The sequence below is a fragment of the Notolepis coatsorum genome, assembly GCF_963971535.1.
Source record: "Notolepis coatsorum genome assembly, chromosome: 5".
Lineage (NCBI taxonomy): Eukaryota > Metazoa > Chordata > Actinopteri > Aulopiformes > Paralepididae > Notolepis > Notolepis coatsorum.
In genome coordinates, this window is record NC_140169.1 from 53091939 (window position 1) to 53109255 (window position 17317).

Genomic DNA, 17317 nt, shown 5'->3' on the forward strand with positions numbered 1-17317 from the left:
TTAAAAGCGAAAGTAAACCGGCTTCTCTGCTGGCTGTGGCTCCAGGGGAGTTGAACAGTTCTGGCTCTGCTAGTTTGTTTTCGATCTTTTGGCGCTTTTTTGGTGGACAAACCACTGCACATGTGCACCGTGACTCATGACTGGAGTCTAGCTCTGCTAGCACACATAGCCTACTGTGTACAGACGGTTTCAAACTGTATTTTAAATTAGAAAGCAAACAAAATAAATGGACAAGAGAAAAATAAATCTCAATTTGGTCAGTATTGTCATTTGGACAAGCAAAGCCATTACTTTAAGTTGCAGGCAAGAAAGACAAGTCTGTCCACTGTCTCTGGTTTTAAAACTATATAATATAATAATAATATATATAATAGAAAAAAAAAGAAAAAAATATGTTGATATTCGATATCGATTATTAAAATATATCGCGATATTTATCATTATCGTTATATCGCCCAGCCTAGTCTGACCTCATCTGGTCTTTCAGAAGACACACAGACACACACAGAAAGTGGGTCAAGTGCAGAGACTCAATCACATCCGCATCGGCGACCCAACTAATTGCATGTGTGTGTGTTTCTGTGTGTGTGTTTCTGTGTGTGTGTGCCGCCCATCGCATGTGTGTCTGCCTGCATGCCGAATAAAGACTTCTCCTAAGTCCAGTTATTATTATATTAAAGAAATGGAGAATGGCTTATAGCAGACTTAATGATTTTAGAATATTTCAGCTAATGAAGTTAAATGTTTATTATCATCAACTATCTAGTTTGTATCGTGTAACGTTTTGCCACTTAAAATCATTGAACGTAGAGAGAGAGAGAAAGCGAGAGAGAGAGAGAGAGAGAGAGAGAGAGAGAGAGAGAGAGAGAGAGAGAGAGAGAGAGAGAGAGAGAGAGAGGCTCAGCCCCCCCCCCTTTCCTCACTAATGGAACTCTGCCGTTTTCTCTATGCCTAAGCAGGGTTAGCTTAGCTTAGTTAGCGTAAGCAGCTAGTGAGTGACAAACTGAACAAGCTGGTGAGGAAGGCTAGCTCTGTAGTGAGAGTCTAACTGAACAAGCTGGTGAGGAAGACTAGCTCTGTAGTCAAACTGAACAAGCTGGTGAGGAAGACTAGCTCTGTAGTCAAACTGAACAAGCTGGTGAGGAAGACTAGCTCTGTAGTCAAACTGAACAAGCTGGTGAGGAAGACTAGCTCTGTAGTGAAACTGAACAAGCTGGTGAGGAAGACTAGCTCTGTAGTCAAACTGAACAAGCTGGTGAGGAAGACTAGCTCTGTAGTGAGTCAAACTGAACAAGCTGGTGAGGAAGACTGTGTTGATATTATAATACATAAGATTGGTTCCGCCATGTTGTGGTAGTATACCCGGACCGAGGACCGGGGTACAGGAAGAGAGCTTGATGTACGGATGCACAACAGAGACAGTGCCTTGATGTACGGATAGACAACGTAAATAAAAGCCAGTAAAGAAACCCTAGCCTAGCCTGTTTATTCCTAGTTAGGAATACTGGAAACAACAAACATAACATGGTGTCAGATAATGGAACTGGCGACGCAGAGTTGAATCGACGTCAAGAAGGAATGTGCTGGATTCCGAAGGCACAAATGTGCGCACTGCTAGCGAGAGGATAAGCATGCGAGCATGTCTAGTGAAAGTGAAAGTGATCAAGCTAACAACGTGAGTGAAAACGTTTCAACCAATCAAGAAGGAGACCAAGAAAATCCTGCACCGTAGTGTTTCCCGTCATGGATAAGCTCAGTCCTCCCACACCCATGCAGTTCAGTGGCAATCTTGCTGATAATTGGAAAAGATTTAAGCAGAGATTTAGTATTTACTTGGCTGCAAGTGGGGCGGGGGGAGGAGATGAGAACAGAAAAGCGGCTATATTTTTGCATGTAATAGGAGAAGATGCATTGGATATTTACAACAGCTTTCAGATAGATGAGGGAAATATAACATTGACTGAGCTAGTGACAAAGTTTGAGGAGTACTTTGTGCCCAGTAAAAATGTCACTTTTGAGAGATATAAGTTTTTCTCTGCCAGTCAGAAAACAGGTGTCAGTTTTGATCAGTACTTAACTGAACTACTTACGTTGAGCAAGTCATGTGAATTCGAAGATTTAAGAAACTCATTAGTCAGAGATAGAATAATATGTGGAATTCCTGATAATGGGCTCAGAGAAAGATTACTACGTGAACATGATTTAACGCTAGAGAAAACAGTTCACATGTGCAGAGCAGCAGAAACCACTCGTGCACAAGCAAAGGAGCTGCGCACGGATGAGTCGGCAGCAGTGCATGCCGTGAAAAGAGAGGGACAGCGCCCAAAACAGTTTGTAAAACAAAAGCCTACAGAGCAAAGTCCCAGGAGTCCAAACAGTAGATGTGGAAGATGTGGAGGCAAGCATATGTCTAGGGCATGCCCTGCTTATGGGAAAGTCTGCCACAAGTGTGGGAAGGATAACCACTTTGCGAAGTATTGCAGAGCTGAGGCTTCAGGGATGAAAGTGAACACAGTGGAAGAAGAGCCAGAGGAGTTCTTTGTGGACTCAGTAGTACAGTCTAGCACGGCAGAGGCGGCAGAATGGATAGTCCCATTAACTGTGAATGAGACCATAATTCCATTTAAGATAGACACTGGTGCACAGGTCAACCTGTTGTCCATAGACGATTACAGGACCCTCACAGTTAAGAGCAAAATACACCCTGTGAAAGTAAAAGTGACTGGTTATACAGGAGAGACTGTTCCAGTTAAGGGGTGTTGTGTAGTGACTCTAAAGCACAAGGGACAGCAGTTAAGGGCACAGGTGCTCATAGTAGAGAAGAGCGTACAGCCAATCCTAGGTCTGAGTACTTGTGAAAAGCTTGACTTAGTGAGGAGGGTGTTTGTAGTGAATTCCCAGACTAGCACAGACCACAAAGCAGTCATGCAGGAGTACAGCGATGTCTTTGAAGGACTAGGGTGCTTGCCTGGTGAGCACAAGATATGTGTGGATGACACAGTGACTCCTGTAGTGCATGCGTGCAGAAAGATTCCATTTGCACTGAGAGACAAACTCAAAAAGGAGTTAGCCCGCATGGAGAAGATGGGCGTCATAAAGAAAATAGATGAGCCAACAGATTGGGTGAGCTCACTAGTAGTATTGACGAAGACAAATGGATCTCTACGCACCTGTCTCGATCCACGGGATCTAAACAGGGCTATAAAGCGTGAGCATTTCAAGCTTCCAACAAGAGAAGAGATCATGTCACAGTTTGCCGGTGCTAAATGGTTTAGCAAGCTGGATGCGTCAACAGGCTTCTGGCAGATGAAGCTGGATGAGGCAAGCTCAAAACTGTGCACGTTCAATACACCAGAAGGAAGGTTTCGCTTTCTGCGTTTACCTTACGGTATTCTGTCTGCGCCCGAAGTTTACCACAAGACAATCCATATGATCTATGAGCACATAGAGGGAGTGGAGACCATGATGGATGACATCATCGTGTGGGGATCCACAAGAGAAGAACATGATGCACGGCTGAGGGAAGTACTGGATCTGACACGCAAGTCCAATCTGAAATTAAACCGAGACAAGTGTGAGTTTGCAGTGAAAAGCCTTACCTTTGTGGGAGATGTGATTTCAGAGCAAGGTGTCAAGCCGGATCCAAGGAAGACGTCGGCCATAGTGAACATGGAACGTCCACAGAGCAAAGAAGATGTGAGGAGATTTCTGGGAATGGTCACATACTTGGCTAAGTTTATCCCCCAGTTGTCTGCCCAGTCAGCACCACTCAGAGGGCTTCTAGAGCAGAAGAACGAGTGGGAATGGTCTCATGAGCAGGAAGAATGCTTCAAAATGCTAAAAGAGATCTTAACCAAGGAACCAGTGCTCAAGTTTTATGACCCAGAACGGAGCACTAGGATATCGGCAGATGCTTCTCAGTACGGCCTGGGAGCAGTACATCTACAGATGTATGACAACAGCTGGCAGCCCGTAGCCTACGCATCTCGTGCATTGACAAGTGCTGAAGTTAGATATGCACAAATAGAAAAGGAACTTTTAGCCAGCACATATGCATGTGAACATTTCCATCAGTACATATACGGAAAGGCTTTTGAAGTGGAAACAGACCACAAGCCCCTAGTATCAATAATGGCCAAGCCCCTCAATGATTGTCCTCTGAGGATTCAGCGACTGTCAATCAGACTGCAGAAATATGATGTGAACATGGTCTATACACCAGGAAAATTCATGTTTACTGCTGACACGCTCTCACGCGCAGTCAACAAAATGGAAAGTCCAAATGAACAGAAAAGCATAGAAATACAAGCCTATGTTGACATGATTGTCACATCACTTCCTGTGTCTGCTGAGCGAACAGAGAAGATCAGGAAAGCAACTGAACTAGATGACACAATGAAAGAGCTCAAGAAGACCATACTGAAAGGGTGGCCTGAGCAAAAGCGTGAATGCCTGCGTCAGATCCAAGATTACTGGGCATGCAGATCAGAGCTCTCAGTTGCTAATGAAATTGTTTTCAAAGGAAGCAAGTTTGTCATCCCGGCATCCATGCGCAAGGAAATGCTGCAGAAAGTGCATGAGGGACATTTGGGTGAGGAAAAATGTAAACGTAGAGCGCGTGAAGTAATGTACTGGCCAAGACTCAACCAAGACATCAGCCACACCACAGCTGCATGTGAAATATGTCTCACCTACAGGTCTAAACAACAAGCAGAGCCGCTCATTCCCCACCCTGTACCTGATCGCCCGTACCAGAAGGTCGGAGTCGATTTGTTTGACTGTAACGGTAAAAGCAACATTGTAGTCACAGATTACTACTCCAACTACCCGGAAGTTGTAACACTGCAGTCAACATCCAGCAAAACAGTCATAGCCTACCTGAAAACAGTCTTCGCGAGACATGGAGTTCCCTGTGAGCTGTTTTCAGATAATGGGCCACAGTTTTCCAGCAGCGAGTTTGCTTCGTTTGCAGAGGACTGGGGTTTTCACCACGCCACCTCAAGCCCGAACTACCCGAGATCCAATGGGCTCGCAGAGAGTTCAGTCAAGATCGTCAAGGCCCTCATGAAGAAGGCTCAAGATGGACAGGAGGAGTTCCAGAGGAGTCTGATGATATACAGGAGTGCCCCATTGGAAAATGGTTTGTCCCCAGCCCAGATGCTGATGGGAAGGCGCTTACGCACTAACCTTCCTATCCATGAGAACCTGTTGACACCAGAAGGAGCGCACAAAATCAGCTCAAGGAAACAAGAACAAAAAGAGAAACACAAATTGCAACATGACAAGAAGGCAAAACACTTACCAAGCCTCAAGCCAGGCGATACAGTCCGTATCCTGGATCACACAACAGGCACATGGAGACAAGGAGGACGCGTGCAAAGAGAAGTTTCACCACGCTCATACCAGATCCAGACAGACCATGGTGCTTCTCTGAGACGAAACCGTGTGGATTTGAGACCACAGGTGACAGTCCCAGAGACAGACTCTCAACAACGAAGCACTGCAGAGGTGTTAGATGCTCCCAGGAGTGAGCAGTTTTGTCAGAGTTCCCCAGACCGCAGTGACTCTGTCATGCCAAAAGGGGGCAGTACGCCCTCTGAGACCTGCTGCAGGCCTAAAAGGACTGTTAAACCTCCTGAGAGACTTATTGCACAGTGCTGAAAGGCATGTGGACTGTGGACGTGGATAGGGTAAAGAAAAGAGGACACTTGATGATGAAGGTTAAATGAAAAAGAAAATGTAAAAAAAAAAAAAAAAAAGGATTGTAAAGAAAGATTTGATGCATATGCTTATTGTTTGAATGCATACGTTCATGTTTAAAATTTATGTTTATTATTGGAATGTACAGGTTTAAGAACAGTCGGAAACGAACGTTTTGTTATAGACGACTACAGGAAAAGAACAAGTTGTTTCTGTTTAAAAGAAGGGAAGATGTGTTGATATTATAATACATAATATTGGTTCCGCCCTGTTGTTGTAGTACCCGGACCGAGGACCGGGGTACAGGAAGAGAGCTTGATGTACGGATGCACAACAGAGACAGTGCCTTGATGTACGGATAGACAACGTAAATAAAAGCCAGTAAAGAAACCCTAGCCTAGCCTGTTTATTCCTAGTTAGGAATACTGGAAACAACAAACATAACAAAGACTAGCTCTGTAGTCAAACTGAACAAGCTGGTGAGGAAGACTAGCTCTGTAGTCAAACTGAACAAGCTGGTGAGGAAGACTAGCTCTGTAGTCAAACTGAACAAGCTGGTGAGGAAGGCTAGCTCTGTAGTCAAACTGAACAAGCTGGTGAGGAAGACTAGCTCTGTAGTCAAACTGAACAAGCTGGTGAGGAAGGCTAGCTCTGTAGTCAAACTGAACAAGCTGGTGAGGAAGACTAGCTCTGTAGTCAAACTGAACAAGCTGGTGAGGAAGACTAGCTCTGTAGTCAAACTGAACAAGCTGGTGAGGAAGGCTAGCTCTGTAGTGAGTCAAACTGAACAAGCTGGTGAGGAAGGCTAGCTCTGTAGTCAAACTGAACAAGCTGGTGAGGAAGGCTAGCTCTGTAGTCAAACTGAACAAGCTGGTGAGGAAGACTAGCTCTGTAGTCAAACTGAACAAGCTGGTGAGGAAGACTAGCTCTGTAGTCAAACTGAACAAGCTGGTGAGGAAGACTAGCTCTGTAGTCAAACTGAACAAGCTGGTGAGGAAGACTAGCTCTGTAGTCAAACTGAACAAGCTGGTGAGGAAGACTAGCTCTGTAGTCAAACTGAACAAGCTGGTGAGGAAGACTAGCTCTGTAGTGAAACTAAATAAGCTGGTGAGGAAGGCTAGCTCTGTAGTCTAACTGAACAAGCTGGTGAGGAAGACTAGCTCTGTAGTGAAACTAAACAAGCTGGTGAGGAAGGCTAGCTCTGTAGTCAAACTGAACAAGCTGGTGAGGAAGACTAGCTCTGTAGTCAAACTGAACAAGCTGGTGAGGAAGACTAGCTCTGTAGTGAAACTGAACAAGCTGGTGAGGAAGACTAGCTCTGTAGTCAAACTGAACAAGCTGGTGAGGAAGACTAGCTCTGTAGTGAAACTGAACAAGCTGGTGAGGAAGACTAGCTCTGTAGTGAAACTGAACAAGCTGCTGAGGAAGGCTAGCTCTGTAGTCAAACTGAACAAGCTGGTGAGGAAGACTAGCTCTGTAGTCAGTCAAACTGAACAAGCTGGTGAGGAAGACTAGCTCTGTAGTCAAACTTAACAAGCTGGTGAGGAAGACTAGCTCTGTAGTGAAACTGAACAAGCTGCTGAGGAAGGCTAGCTCTGTAGTCAAACTGAACAAGCTGGTGAGGAAGACTAGCTCTGTAGTCAGTCAAACTGAACAAGCTGGTGAGGAAGACTAGCTCTGTAGTCAAACTTAACAAGCTGGTGAGGAAGACTAGCTCTGTAGTGGGAGTGAAACTGGTCAAACTAGAGGTGGTGGCAGAGAGGAGAATGAGGAAAAAGCTGAACGCTATACTGGAAAATCCCCCCCCCCTCCCATTACATTTACATTTAGTCATTTAGCTGAACGTTTTTAACCAAAGCGACTTACAAGTTCTGTACGACAAGCCATCAGGAAGGGCACAACTCTATCAGCTGAGCAACAATGTTCATCAAAGTGTTGAGTGCTACAGTGTACTAGTTTAGTATATTAGGACAAGTGCATGACAGTAAGGTTAGTTAGGGTTAGATTATTATTATTATTTATTTTTTTGCCAGTGCTTCGTGCCACTAGCCATCAAGCTCCACAACTGTGGACATGGACTGCTGCCGAGAGTTATTAAGTTAAGTGAAGTTATTTTTATTTATTTTTTTACCCAGGGACAGTGCACATTAATCAACATCTTCAGTTTCCACATCAATGTACCAGAATGAGCTAGTATTCATCTGTAGTCCCTGTCTAACGTGCATGTCTTTATGGTGTGGGAAGAAACTGGAGTACCCAGAGGAAACAGGAAACCCACACGAACACGGGGAGAACATGCTAACTCCACACAGAAAGGCCCCCTGCTGGGGTTCGAACACAGGACCTTCTCGCTGTGAGGCAGCAGTGCTGACCACTGTGCCACCGTGCCGGCTGCAGAACTAGAGGACTGTTGGTACTGTGGTACACTCTTAACTAGAGTTGTTCCGATACCGATACCAGTATCGGAAATGCCGCCGATACTGCCTAAAATGCTGGTATCGGTATCGGCGAGTACACGTAAATTCTAGCCTCCGATCCCATGATGTAATTTATCTCCTGCCGAGTCCTGCGGAGAGTGAGGATTATAAAATGAACATGTTTTAAAGTGTGATGCTGTGTCATTTTAACAGCAGATACACTTTCTTAAATTCCATTGTCCCCGACAGTGCGGTGTGACGGGGAGCTCGGACGGGAATCGGGATGTGTTTGGCTGGTGTTATGATAGCATTAGCTGGAAAGATAGCTAGTTGGAACAACATCCGCTTTAACGTTACATCAAATCAGATGATCGCCTGTCCTTTCTCCAGGACCTAACACTGTCCGTGACCGTCTATCAACAATAATGCACCCACGGTGAATTGTATTTAAGTTAAGTAGCTACGGACTAGCGTTAGCTGACTATTACTAACGTTATCAAATGTCAATGCGGGAAGACGAGCTAGGTCAGTTAGCTTAGCTTGATAACGTTACCGTGTCTAAAGTTGGTGCTATTCATAATCCGGCAATAATGGCTGCAGACCTGCAAGCAAAGTACAGCAAGTGCCAAAGGATAAGAGTCTGAGGCGGAGTTTCAAAAGAGAATGTTGAATATTTATTTTGCATCAAAAATCACAACATGACGTTCTATCTGCCACTAGCTTACAGACTGAATAGGGTATATCTGCAGAGCCACTGAGTAGCGAGTGCAACACCGTTTAATGTCCGTGTGGATCATTGGAGTAGGGTATATCTGCAGTGCTGCAGCCCATACTCATTGATTAATGATACTAATACAAATCTATACAATCACCTGTTGTTGAATAAATACCATACGTTCTAGTTATTACTAAAAAACAGTATAACAGTATCTGTAAAAAAAATATATATATATATAATTTATATAATTTTTTTTTTTTTTTTTTATGCACTGGTATCGGATAAATATCGGTATCGGCCGATACCCAAAGCTTAGGTATCGGAATCGGATCGGAAAGGGAAAAATGGTATCGGAACATCTCTACTCTTAACCCTTTCACTGCCACACTACAGCCGGTTAACCCTTTCACTGCCACACTACAGCCGGTTAACCCTTTCACTGCCACACTACAGCCGGTTAACCCTTTCACTGCCACACTACAGCCGGTTAACCCTTTCACTGTGACAATACAGAAGGTTAGCCCTTTACTATCACGGATGCGGAGCTAATGATGCTAATGATGGAGCATCGCCGTCGGTTGTGTGATAGTAAAGGTGTAGGCGCCGTAATGGAGGTCTCTTTATTCTCATTCAGTATTCTATTTGTGTTGTATTATTAGTTGTACTTTAGGTGGTGGGCGTGCTCACGGGGGTTTGGCGCTAATGGGAGTGTTCTTATGGAATGTCATTCACATTTTCACGTTGGTTGACAGTTCACTGAGGTTGACTGTTCACGGAGAGAGGGGGTGAGAGTTAGGAAAGCATATTTTCTTTTGACCGCAAAGCGCAAATCGCAAATCGCAATATTGAAAGCATGCAAGAGCGCAATATTGAAGAACGCAACCACACGCAAGATAGTTCTAAGAACGTGAGCGTGCTTGTCCATTGGGGACCGGTTGTGCCACACGCAATATTGAAAGCACACAAGCACGCAAGAACGCATCAGTATCTGTATATTAGTGTATGTTAAATAAGAGTATTTTGTTTGTCTCATGAAGCGAAAGAATAAAAGCCTCAAAAGTATTTCCTGTACATGGAACGGAGTTATTTCACGGTGCGCGTCAATTGTTTGAACTCCTCCACTCAGCCCCTCGGCACTACCTGTCTATGACAGTCTACTGCCGCAACAAAAGGGTTAACCTTCTGTCGTGTGGCAGTGAAAGGGTTAATTACTTAACACTAAACACTAAACACTGCATGGACTCTGGTGCAGTGTGCTACTACGTACTATGTGTATACCATTGTATACTATTATCAATAGAATGTACTGCCATTATTATTATTATGTTCTATTATATTATTAGTTTTATTATATTATAAATGTATCATCATCAACCTTTATTTATTCTCGAAATTACAATTGAGGTCACCCTTATTTTCAATGTCGTCAAGACTTTACGGCCATCTCAATGCACACATTTCTACAATAATATAACAATAATAAATATTAATAACTATCTCTTCACACATGGACCGCAGTCCAGAGTGCACCACAGCAATTAGTATAAAATGAAAATAGGCATAAAATCAGCACACAAATTGAATTTTTCTATTTTTTAATTGCATACATTTCAGACATAAGAATAGGTATAAAAGACAATCAAATTAGTGCAATGTAAATGTGCAGGTTTAAGAATAGGCATAAAATAAGCACATAAGTAATAAGTATATTATTTCTATACTATATATATACACTATATATTTATATTTGTCCCTGCCTGTACCTCCCCTCCCCCCTCCTGGGTTTCCCCCGAGGGCAACAACAAAGGAGCACTTGACTTGACCTCTGACCTGACTCGACTTGACCTCTGACCTGACTCGACTTGATATGTTTTAAACTGTTTTTATATTAGCTTTAATGTCCTTCTTTTTTCTGTTTCTTTTCTGGCTTAAACATCCAGCCCAGGGACTACAACTGAAAACTAGCAACCCTGCTAATGTTGGCATATTTACAGTTTTATTTATTTGTATTCATTTATAAATGTATAACCGTTGATTGATATGCACTGTCCCTGATCAAATAAACTGAGTAAACTAAACTAAAACTAAACTGAGCTCTTGATACGAGAACTGACAGCAGGTCAAAATTTGCTTTTAAATTGTATTCGCTGTATTTTGTGTCTAACGTGTTTGTTTACATTGGTAATGTCTGTAAAAAAAAAAAACTGAATAAAACAGATCTATAATCAGATTTACGATGTTAGAGACCCCCTCCAGATGTATTTTAACCTTTAAACATTTTCTATATTGAAATATGCTTTTTCCACCTAATTGTTCAATAAAATAATAAACTACCGAAAATGTCTCTACACACCTTTACCCTCGTTGCATAGGCTGGTAAAGATATGCCTCCTAAAGCGTGTAAACGGAAGTACAGGAAGTACAGGCTTTTCTGTTTTCGACAAAACAATTATAGAAACATGTGAAGTGCACAATATTTCCTCGTTTAAGCCACTGCAACGGCTTTGCCTGAAGAATTTACTACATGACCGGGACACGTGAATACTTTGGGCAGCCGAAGAGTGCTTCCGCGTTCGAGTTTTGCGCTCTGATTGGCCAGGTCATGTGACATGTGCGCCAATCGTGGGACAGCAAGTTCTGCGCCTATTTCCGGGTCTAACAGCCTGCAAACTACCAGGCGTTCTATCGCCATGCTCTAAGACAAACTCTAACCATAACCAACTTCGAACGAGCGCCTAAGCTTAACCAGTGTAGAAACTTGCGGTCCCACGATTTGGCGTACATGTCACATGACCATAAATGACCTGGCCAATCAGAAACACTCTTCGGCTGCCAAAAGTATTCAGGCGACCGGGACGTTCTAGCTCGTTTGTCGACAGGATTCGGGAAAAGTTTGGTCCGTTCGGAGGCAGCTTCCAGGGGAAGTATACATACACCGGGAATTCACACCTTCGGCCGTAGTGCTTTACCAGTCTTTATCTCACGGAGGAGATAAAACTGGGAACGAGGTTACTCTATGCCATAAATGTCATGTATGTTGTGTATGTCATAAATGTCACTATGAATTGAAAATGGGGGACCCTGATGGAAACAAGACAAACGTCTTTCTCAGGTCTGCATCCCCTTAACAATTGTATGTATTGAGCCGTACTGTATTGTACCCATTCTGCAATCTGTTAAATAAAGTTTTCATTCATTCATTCATTCATTCATTCATTCATTCATTCATTCATTCACTCGTTGCAGGGATCTATTCATATGAAAATTGTCAACAAGCAACCATTGAGTGTCAACCCTGCTGCACGTGTCAATTGATTTTGTTTTTTTCAATCAATGTATTTAGTTTGATTGAAAATAATAAGCAGCGTGCATGCTATACTAAAGAAATCATATCATTTGTTTTATTATAATTATATCAGCCATGTTTGCCCTGCTCATATCGGCATCCACACTGATAAAAACTCATATCAATCGACCACTAATCTATTAGTAGTGACATCACACATGCGCCTCAGATGTCAGGGAAGTACAGAGAAGCTCTCGCTCTCCAGGGGAACAGGGGCGGAGCTAGGGGGTGGCTACTTGGGCTCAAGCCACGAATGTTTTCTGAAAAGCCCCGAATCTATTTTAAAAAAAATTAAAAAAAAATGTTTTTTCTTTTTTTTTGACAATTCATCATTGTTACATGAAAATATGTTTGCACCAGATTTAGCAGAAGCTAATTTCCATCTGTGGTCTATCCAGCTGCTAACTGTATTTGAGTGAGTTAAGTCTTGGTGTCATGGTAGACTCAGACCTAAGCTTTAAATCACAATCAACAAGTTGACAAAAACTTAATTCTTCCACCTTAGAAACATAGCTAAAGTACGGCCATTTATAAATCAAAAGGATGCTGAAAACCAGATCCATGCCTTTATTTCAAGCCAACTCGACTACTGTAATGCACTCCTTACCGGCCTCCCGAAGAAATAAAATGATAACTATTTTATTGCAATGCACTATTGCATTATTTTATTCAATTTTACTAACTATTTTATTGCACTGCACTATTTTACTTTGTATCAGTGAATCATAGACGCCTGGCCATAAGAGCATTCGGAGCATCTCTGCTCTCCCACTATTGAACTTGGGGGAGCAAAGGTATGCTCTTGCTCCACCACTTTTTGATCATATGAAAAATATGATATACCCCCCCCAATATATAAATCTAACCATAACTACTGAGTTAACTGAGTTTTATAGTGAAAAGAGCAGCTTTATTGGTCAAGATTGAAGGCTCTATATTGCAGGAAATTGCACGTACAGGTTAATTAAATTCAAAAGAAATCTGCCGTGGAGGGGGTCGTGCCTGACCCCCTCCAAACCACCCCTTGCCTGCAAAAAAAAAAAATAAAAATAAAGATTGAAAAAAAGAAAAAAAAGAAAAAAGAAAAAGGGGGGGGGACCTATCTGGGCTAAGCCCCGGATCTCCTATAATCCTAAATCCGCCCCTGCAGGGGAAGGCTGTGAAAAGGCGCTCTGGTGACTTTTAGGGCTGCACGATTTTGGGAAATTATCTAATTGCGATTTTTCTGACAGATATTGCGATTGCGATTAGATTTGCGATTATAATAATTTATTTTTTTAAGCAGCCCCACAGAGGTTTATTGTAAAATGCGGCGGGTCTGTTCGGGACACCGAGCCTGAAAATGTTTCTTTTTACCTGGGAATCGACACCGGTACCCAAATACCACAATCACAACACCAGAGGGAGCTCCACAAATCGTGTTAAACCCAGATTCGGCTCAAACAAAGGACTAAACACGTTTCGCAATTATGCCACATCAATGTGGAACGCCCTGCCTAAAGCTGTAAAGGAATGTGAATCACTACCCACTTTCAAAAACACTCTCAAAGAACACCTACAGGAGACTGCAAGTCGAAACTGGCCCCTACAAATGTCCTAACCCAGTTGTACAGTAAATGACCAAGTATGGCTTTGTCAGTATTCCAATGTACAGTGTACAGTTCTTTTTACCTGGGAATCGATACCGGTACCCAACGGTACCTTTTCTTCTGTACTTTACTCTCCCTCTCTGAAGTCTAAACTTCACAACACACAATCTAAAACCCCTTACCTCCCTCTCCCAAACCGTTCCTACAACAATAACAACAACTTGAGATCTTGTATCTCAATGGGACTTCCTGGTTAATTTTTTTTTTAAAGTTTGCGATTACTAGCCCCTTTCGTGACTGTGATGCACTGAGTGGATACACCGTCCCTTATACCTCCATTGAAAAATCCTACAATTAAGTCCGTCTCGCTTTTCTCTATCAAAGCGCTTCTCGTACAGGTGTCGCACAGAAATGTCAAAGGTACTCACAGTTGCACGAGGGTTTCGGACAGACAAACGCTAGGGTTTGAAAGCTCGGCGTTGCTAATAAACATTTTAAAAATCTTTTATAAACTGGTCAACACGGCTCAAAGCGGCTTTATTTCCGGCTTCGGGTGCCTGATGCGCCTGCGCTGTGACCACGTTTTGAGCCGTGTTGACCAGTTTCTACAAATGATTTAAAATGTTTATTAGCAACGCCGAGCTTTCAAACCCTAGCGTTTGTCTGTCCGAAACCCCTCGTGCAACTGTGAGTACCTTTTGCAAGCGTTTTGATAGGATTGTAGGATTTTTCAATGGAGGTATAAGGCAGCGGTGGCCTAAAGGTTAGAGAAGCGGGTTTGTGACCGAAAGGTCGCCGGTTCGATCCCCGGGACCGGCAGGGGGAAATCGCTGAAGTGCCCTTGAGCAAGGCACTTAACCCCCAACTGCTCCAGTGGAGTTGCTCAGTGGCCAACGGTGTCAGACTGTGGTTGTACTGGGCAGCTCCCAGGTGTCAGACTGTGGTTGTACTGGGCAGCTCCCAGGTGTCAGACTGTGGTTGTACTGGGCAGCTCCCAGGTGTCAGACTGTGGTTGTACTGGGCAGCTTCCAGGTGTCAGACTGTGGTTGTACTGGGCAGCTCCCAGGTGTCAGACTGTGGTTGTACTGGGCGGCTCCCAGGTGTCAGACTGTGGTTGTACTGGGCAGCTCCCAGGTGTCAGACTGTGGTTGTACTGGGCAGCTCCCAGGTGTCAGACTGTGGTTGTACTGGGCAGCTCCCAGGTGTCAGACTGTGGTTGTACTGGGCGGCTCCCAGGTGTCAGGCTGTGGTTGTACTGGGCAGCTCCCAGGTGTCAGGCTGTGGTTGTACTGGGCGGCTCCCAGGTGTCAGACTGTGGTTGTACTGGGCAGCTCCCAGGTGTCAGACTGTGGTTGTACTGGGCGGCTCCCAGGTGTCAGACTGTGGTTGTACTGGGCAGCTCCCAGGTGTCAGACTGTGGTTGTACTGGGCAGCTCCCAGGTGTCAGACTGTGGTTGTACTGGGCGGCTCCCAGGTGTCAGGCTGTGGTTGTACTGGGCAGCTCCCAGGTGTCAGACTGTGGTTGTACTGGGCGGCTCCCAGGTGTCAGACTGTGGTTGTACTGGGCAGCTCCCAGGTGTCAGACTGTGGTTGTACTGGGCGGCTCCCAGGTGTCAGACTGTGGTTGTACTGGGCAGCTCCCAGGTGTAGCTCCCAGGTGTCAGACTGTGGTTGTACTGGGCAGCTCCCAGGTGTCAGACTGTGGTTGTACTGGGCAGCTCCCAGGTGTCAGACTGTGGTTGTACTGGGCGGCTCCCAGGTGTCAGACTGTGGTTGTACTGGGCAGCTCCCAGGTGTCAGACTGTGGTTGTACTGGGCAGCTCCCAGGTGTCAGACTGTGGTTGTACTGGGCAGCTCCCAGGTGTAGCTCCCAGGTGTCAGACTGTGGTTGTACTGGGCAGCTCCCAGGTGTGAATGGAACTGTGTGAATGTGAAGCAGGGCGTTCCTGAAAAAGAGCATCTGTGCTCAGAGAACCTACCCTGGGTAAAAAAAAATTTAAACAAAATAAGGGACGGTGTGCGTCTATACTTTGACCAACAAACTTCCAGTTCCGCGTTCGCGTTCTGCGATCTGATTGGCCACTGACTTTTCTGGTCATGTGACATGTGCGCCAATCGCGTGACGCCTGTTTCTGCGCCCATTTCCGCCTCGAACAGCCCGCAAACTACCTAACGCCTAGTTTATCACCGGTTAAGCTTAGGCGACTCTTTCGAAGTTGGTTAAGGTTAGAGTTTGGAATCAGGGCTGGCGTTCTATCGCCCTGCTCTAAGACAAACTCTAACCTTAGCTTAACCGGTGATAGAAACAGGCGTCACACGATTGGCGCACATGTCACATGACCAGAAACGTCAGTGGCCAATCAGATCGCGGAAAAATGCAAGTCAGTTGGTCAAAGTATTGACGCGGACGGTGTATTCACTCTCGGTGCAGCATCACAGTCCCGAAAGGGCTACAAGTTTACAAGCCAACGAATCGATCCCCCATGCCCTGTTAACATAAACACAACTAAACAAGCTATCAAATGAGTATCCGACGATGAGTCCACAAATCAGTCTTCAATTCACTGTCACTTCAGGTCACAGCAGAGATTTAGCCTAAAATGTTGATGCCATTAGTTTGAACCAGACTACCGTCCGTGTACATCATGGACACCTTTGTATCACAAACAGTACTGTATTTGTAAATCTGGTATGTCATAAATGTATAGATGTAGCAGTACTGACTATCTGTATGTCATGTATGTCATATATGTCCTGATGAATTGAAAATGGGGGACCCTGATGTAAACAAGACGAAAGTCTTTCTCTGGTCTGCATCCCCCCAACAATTGTGTATATTGAGCTGTACTGTATTGTACCCATTCTGCAATCTGTTAATAAAGTTTTCAATCAATCAATACAATGTGGAGGATCGTAGATACAAGCCCAGATTAAAAGCAACGATGAACAGAGATAACTTGCATGTAAAGGGAGTGTATATGTCATAGTTTTCTGCACCCAAATGAGAATATTTTACAACAGGCTTTTAACCTGAAAAATGTGTTGACGAGTAAACATACTATTCCCCCGGAGGCTTGAAATATGACCATATCATTTTAAATATTGCATTACCCCGCACCTTCTCCTGGGACATGATGAATATCCAATAATAGCAATAAAACATAATTGTTTTCACGTTCTCGTCTTCTCAAATAAATATGCACGTCTCACACGTGCGTGTGGCCGTTTGAAACGTGCACCTTACCACTGGAGCGCCGGACGATGTTCTCCAGGAAGGTGTTCTGCGGGGCCACCAGACCCCTCTTGCCGCCGTGCATCGTGTTGGAGTGAGTTCGAGCTGCAGGAACAAGTGGTGACGAGGGCACTGCACTCAACACTGCTGCTCTGGCGAGGGTTTATTATTTATTATTATTCTCACAAAACTCCTCGTGTTGTTTCAGTTATAAGTCATCTTGTCGCCCCCCGGTGGTTTAGTTTAGAGAGAGAGAGGGGGGGAGAGAGAGAGAGGGGGGGGGAGAGAGAGGGGGAGAGAGAGAGAGAGAGAGAG

The 17317-nt window shown here is 44.3% G+C and overlaps 1 protein-coding gene across 1 annotated transcript in view; it reads right to left on the minus strand.

Moving 5' to 3' along the window:
• LOC311228189 (voltage-gated delayed rectifier potassium channel KCNH5-like) overlaps positions 1 to 17087 on the minus strand; it is a gene marked incomplete at both ends in the record, with an annotated part of 118442 nt that extends 101355 nt beyond the window's left edge. The window contains one exon of the mRNA XM_084314101.1: positions 17015 to 17087. Within this exon, the coding sequence (XP_084170227.1) occupies positions 17015 to 17087 (73 nt within the window). The remainder of the gene's footprint in view (positions 1 to 17014) is intronic.
• Positions 17088 to 17317: the final 230 nt, after the last annotated feature.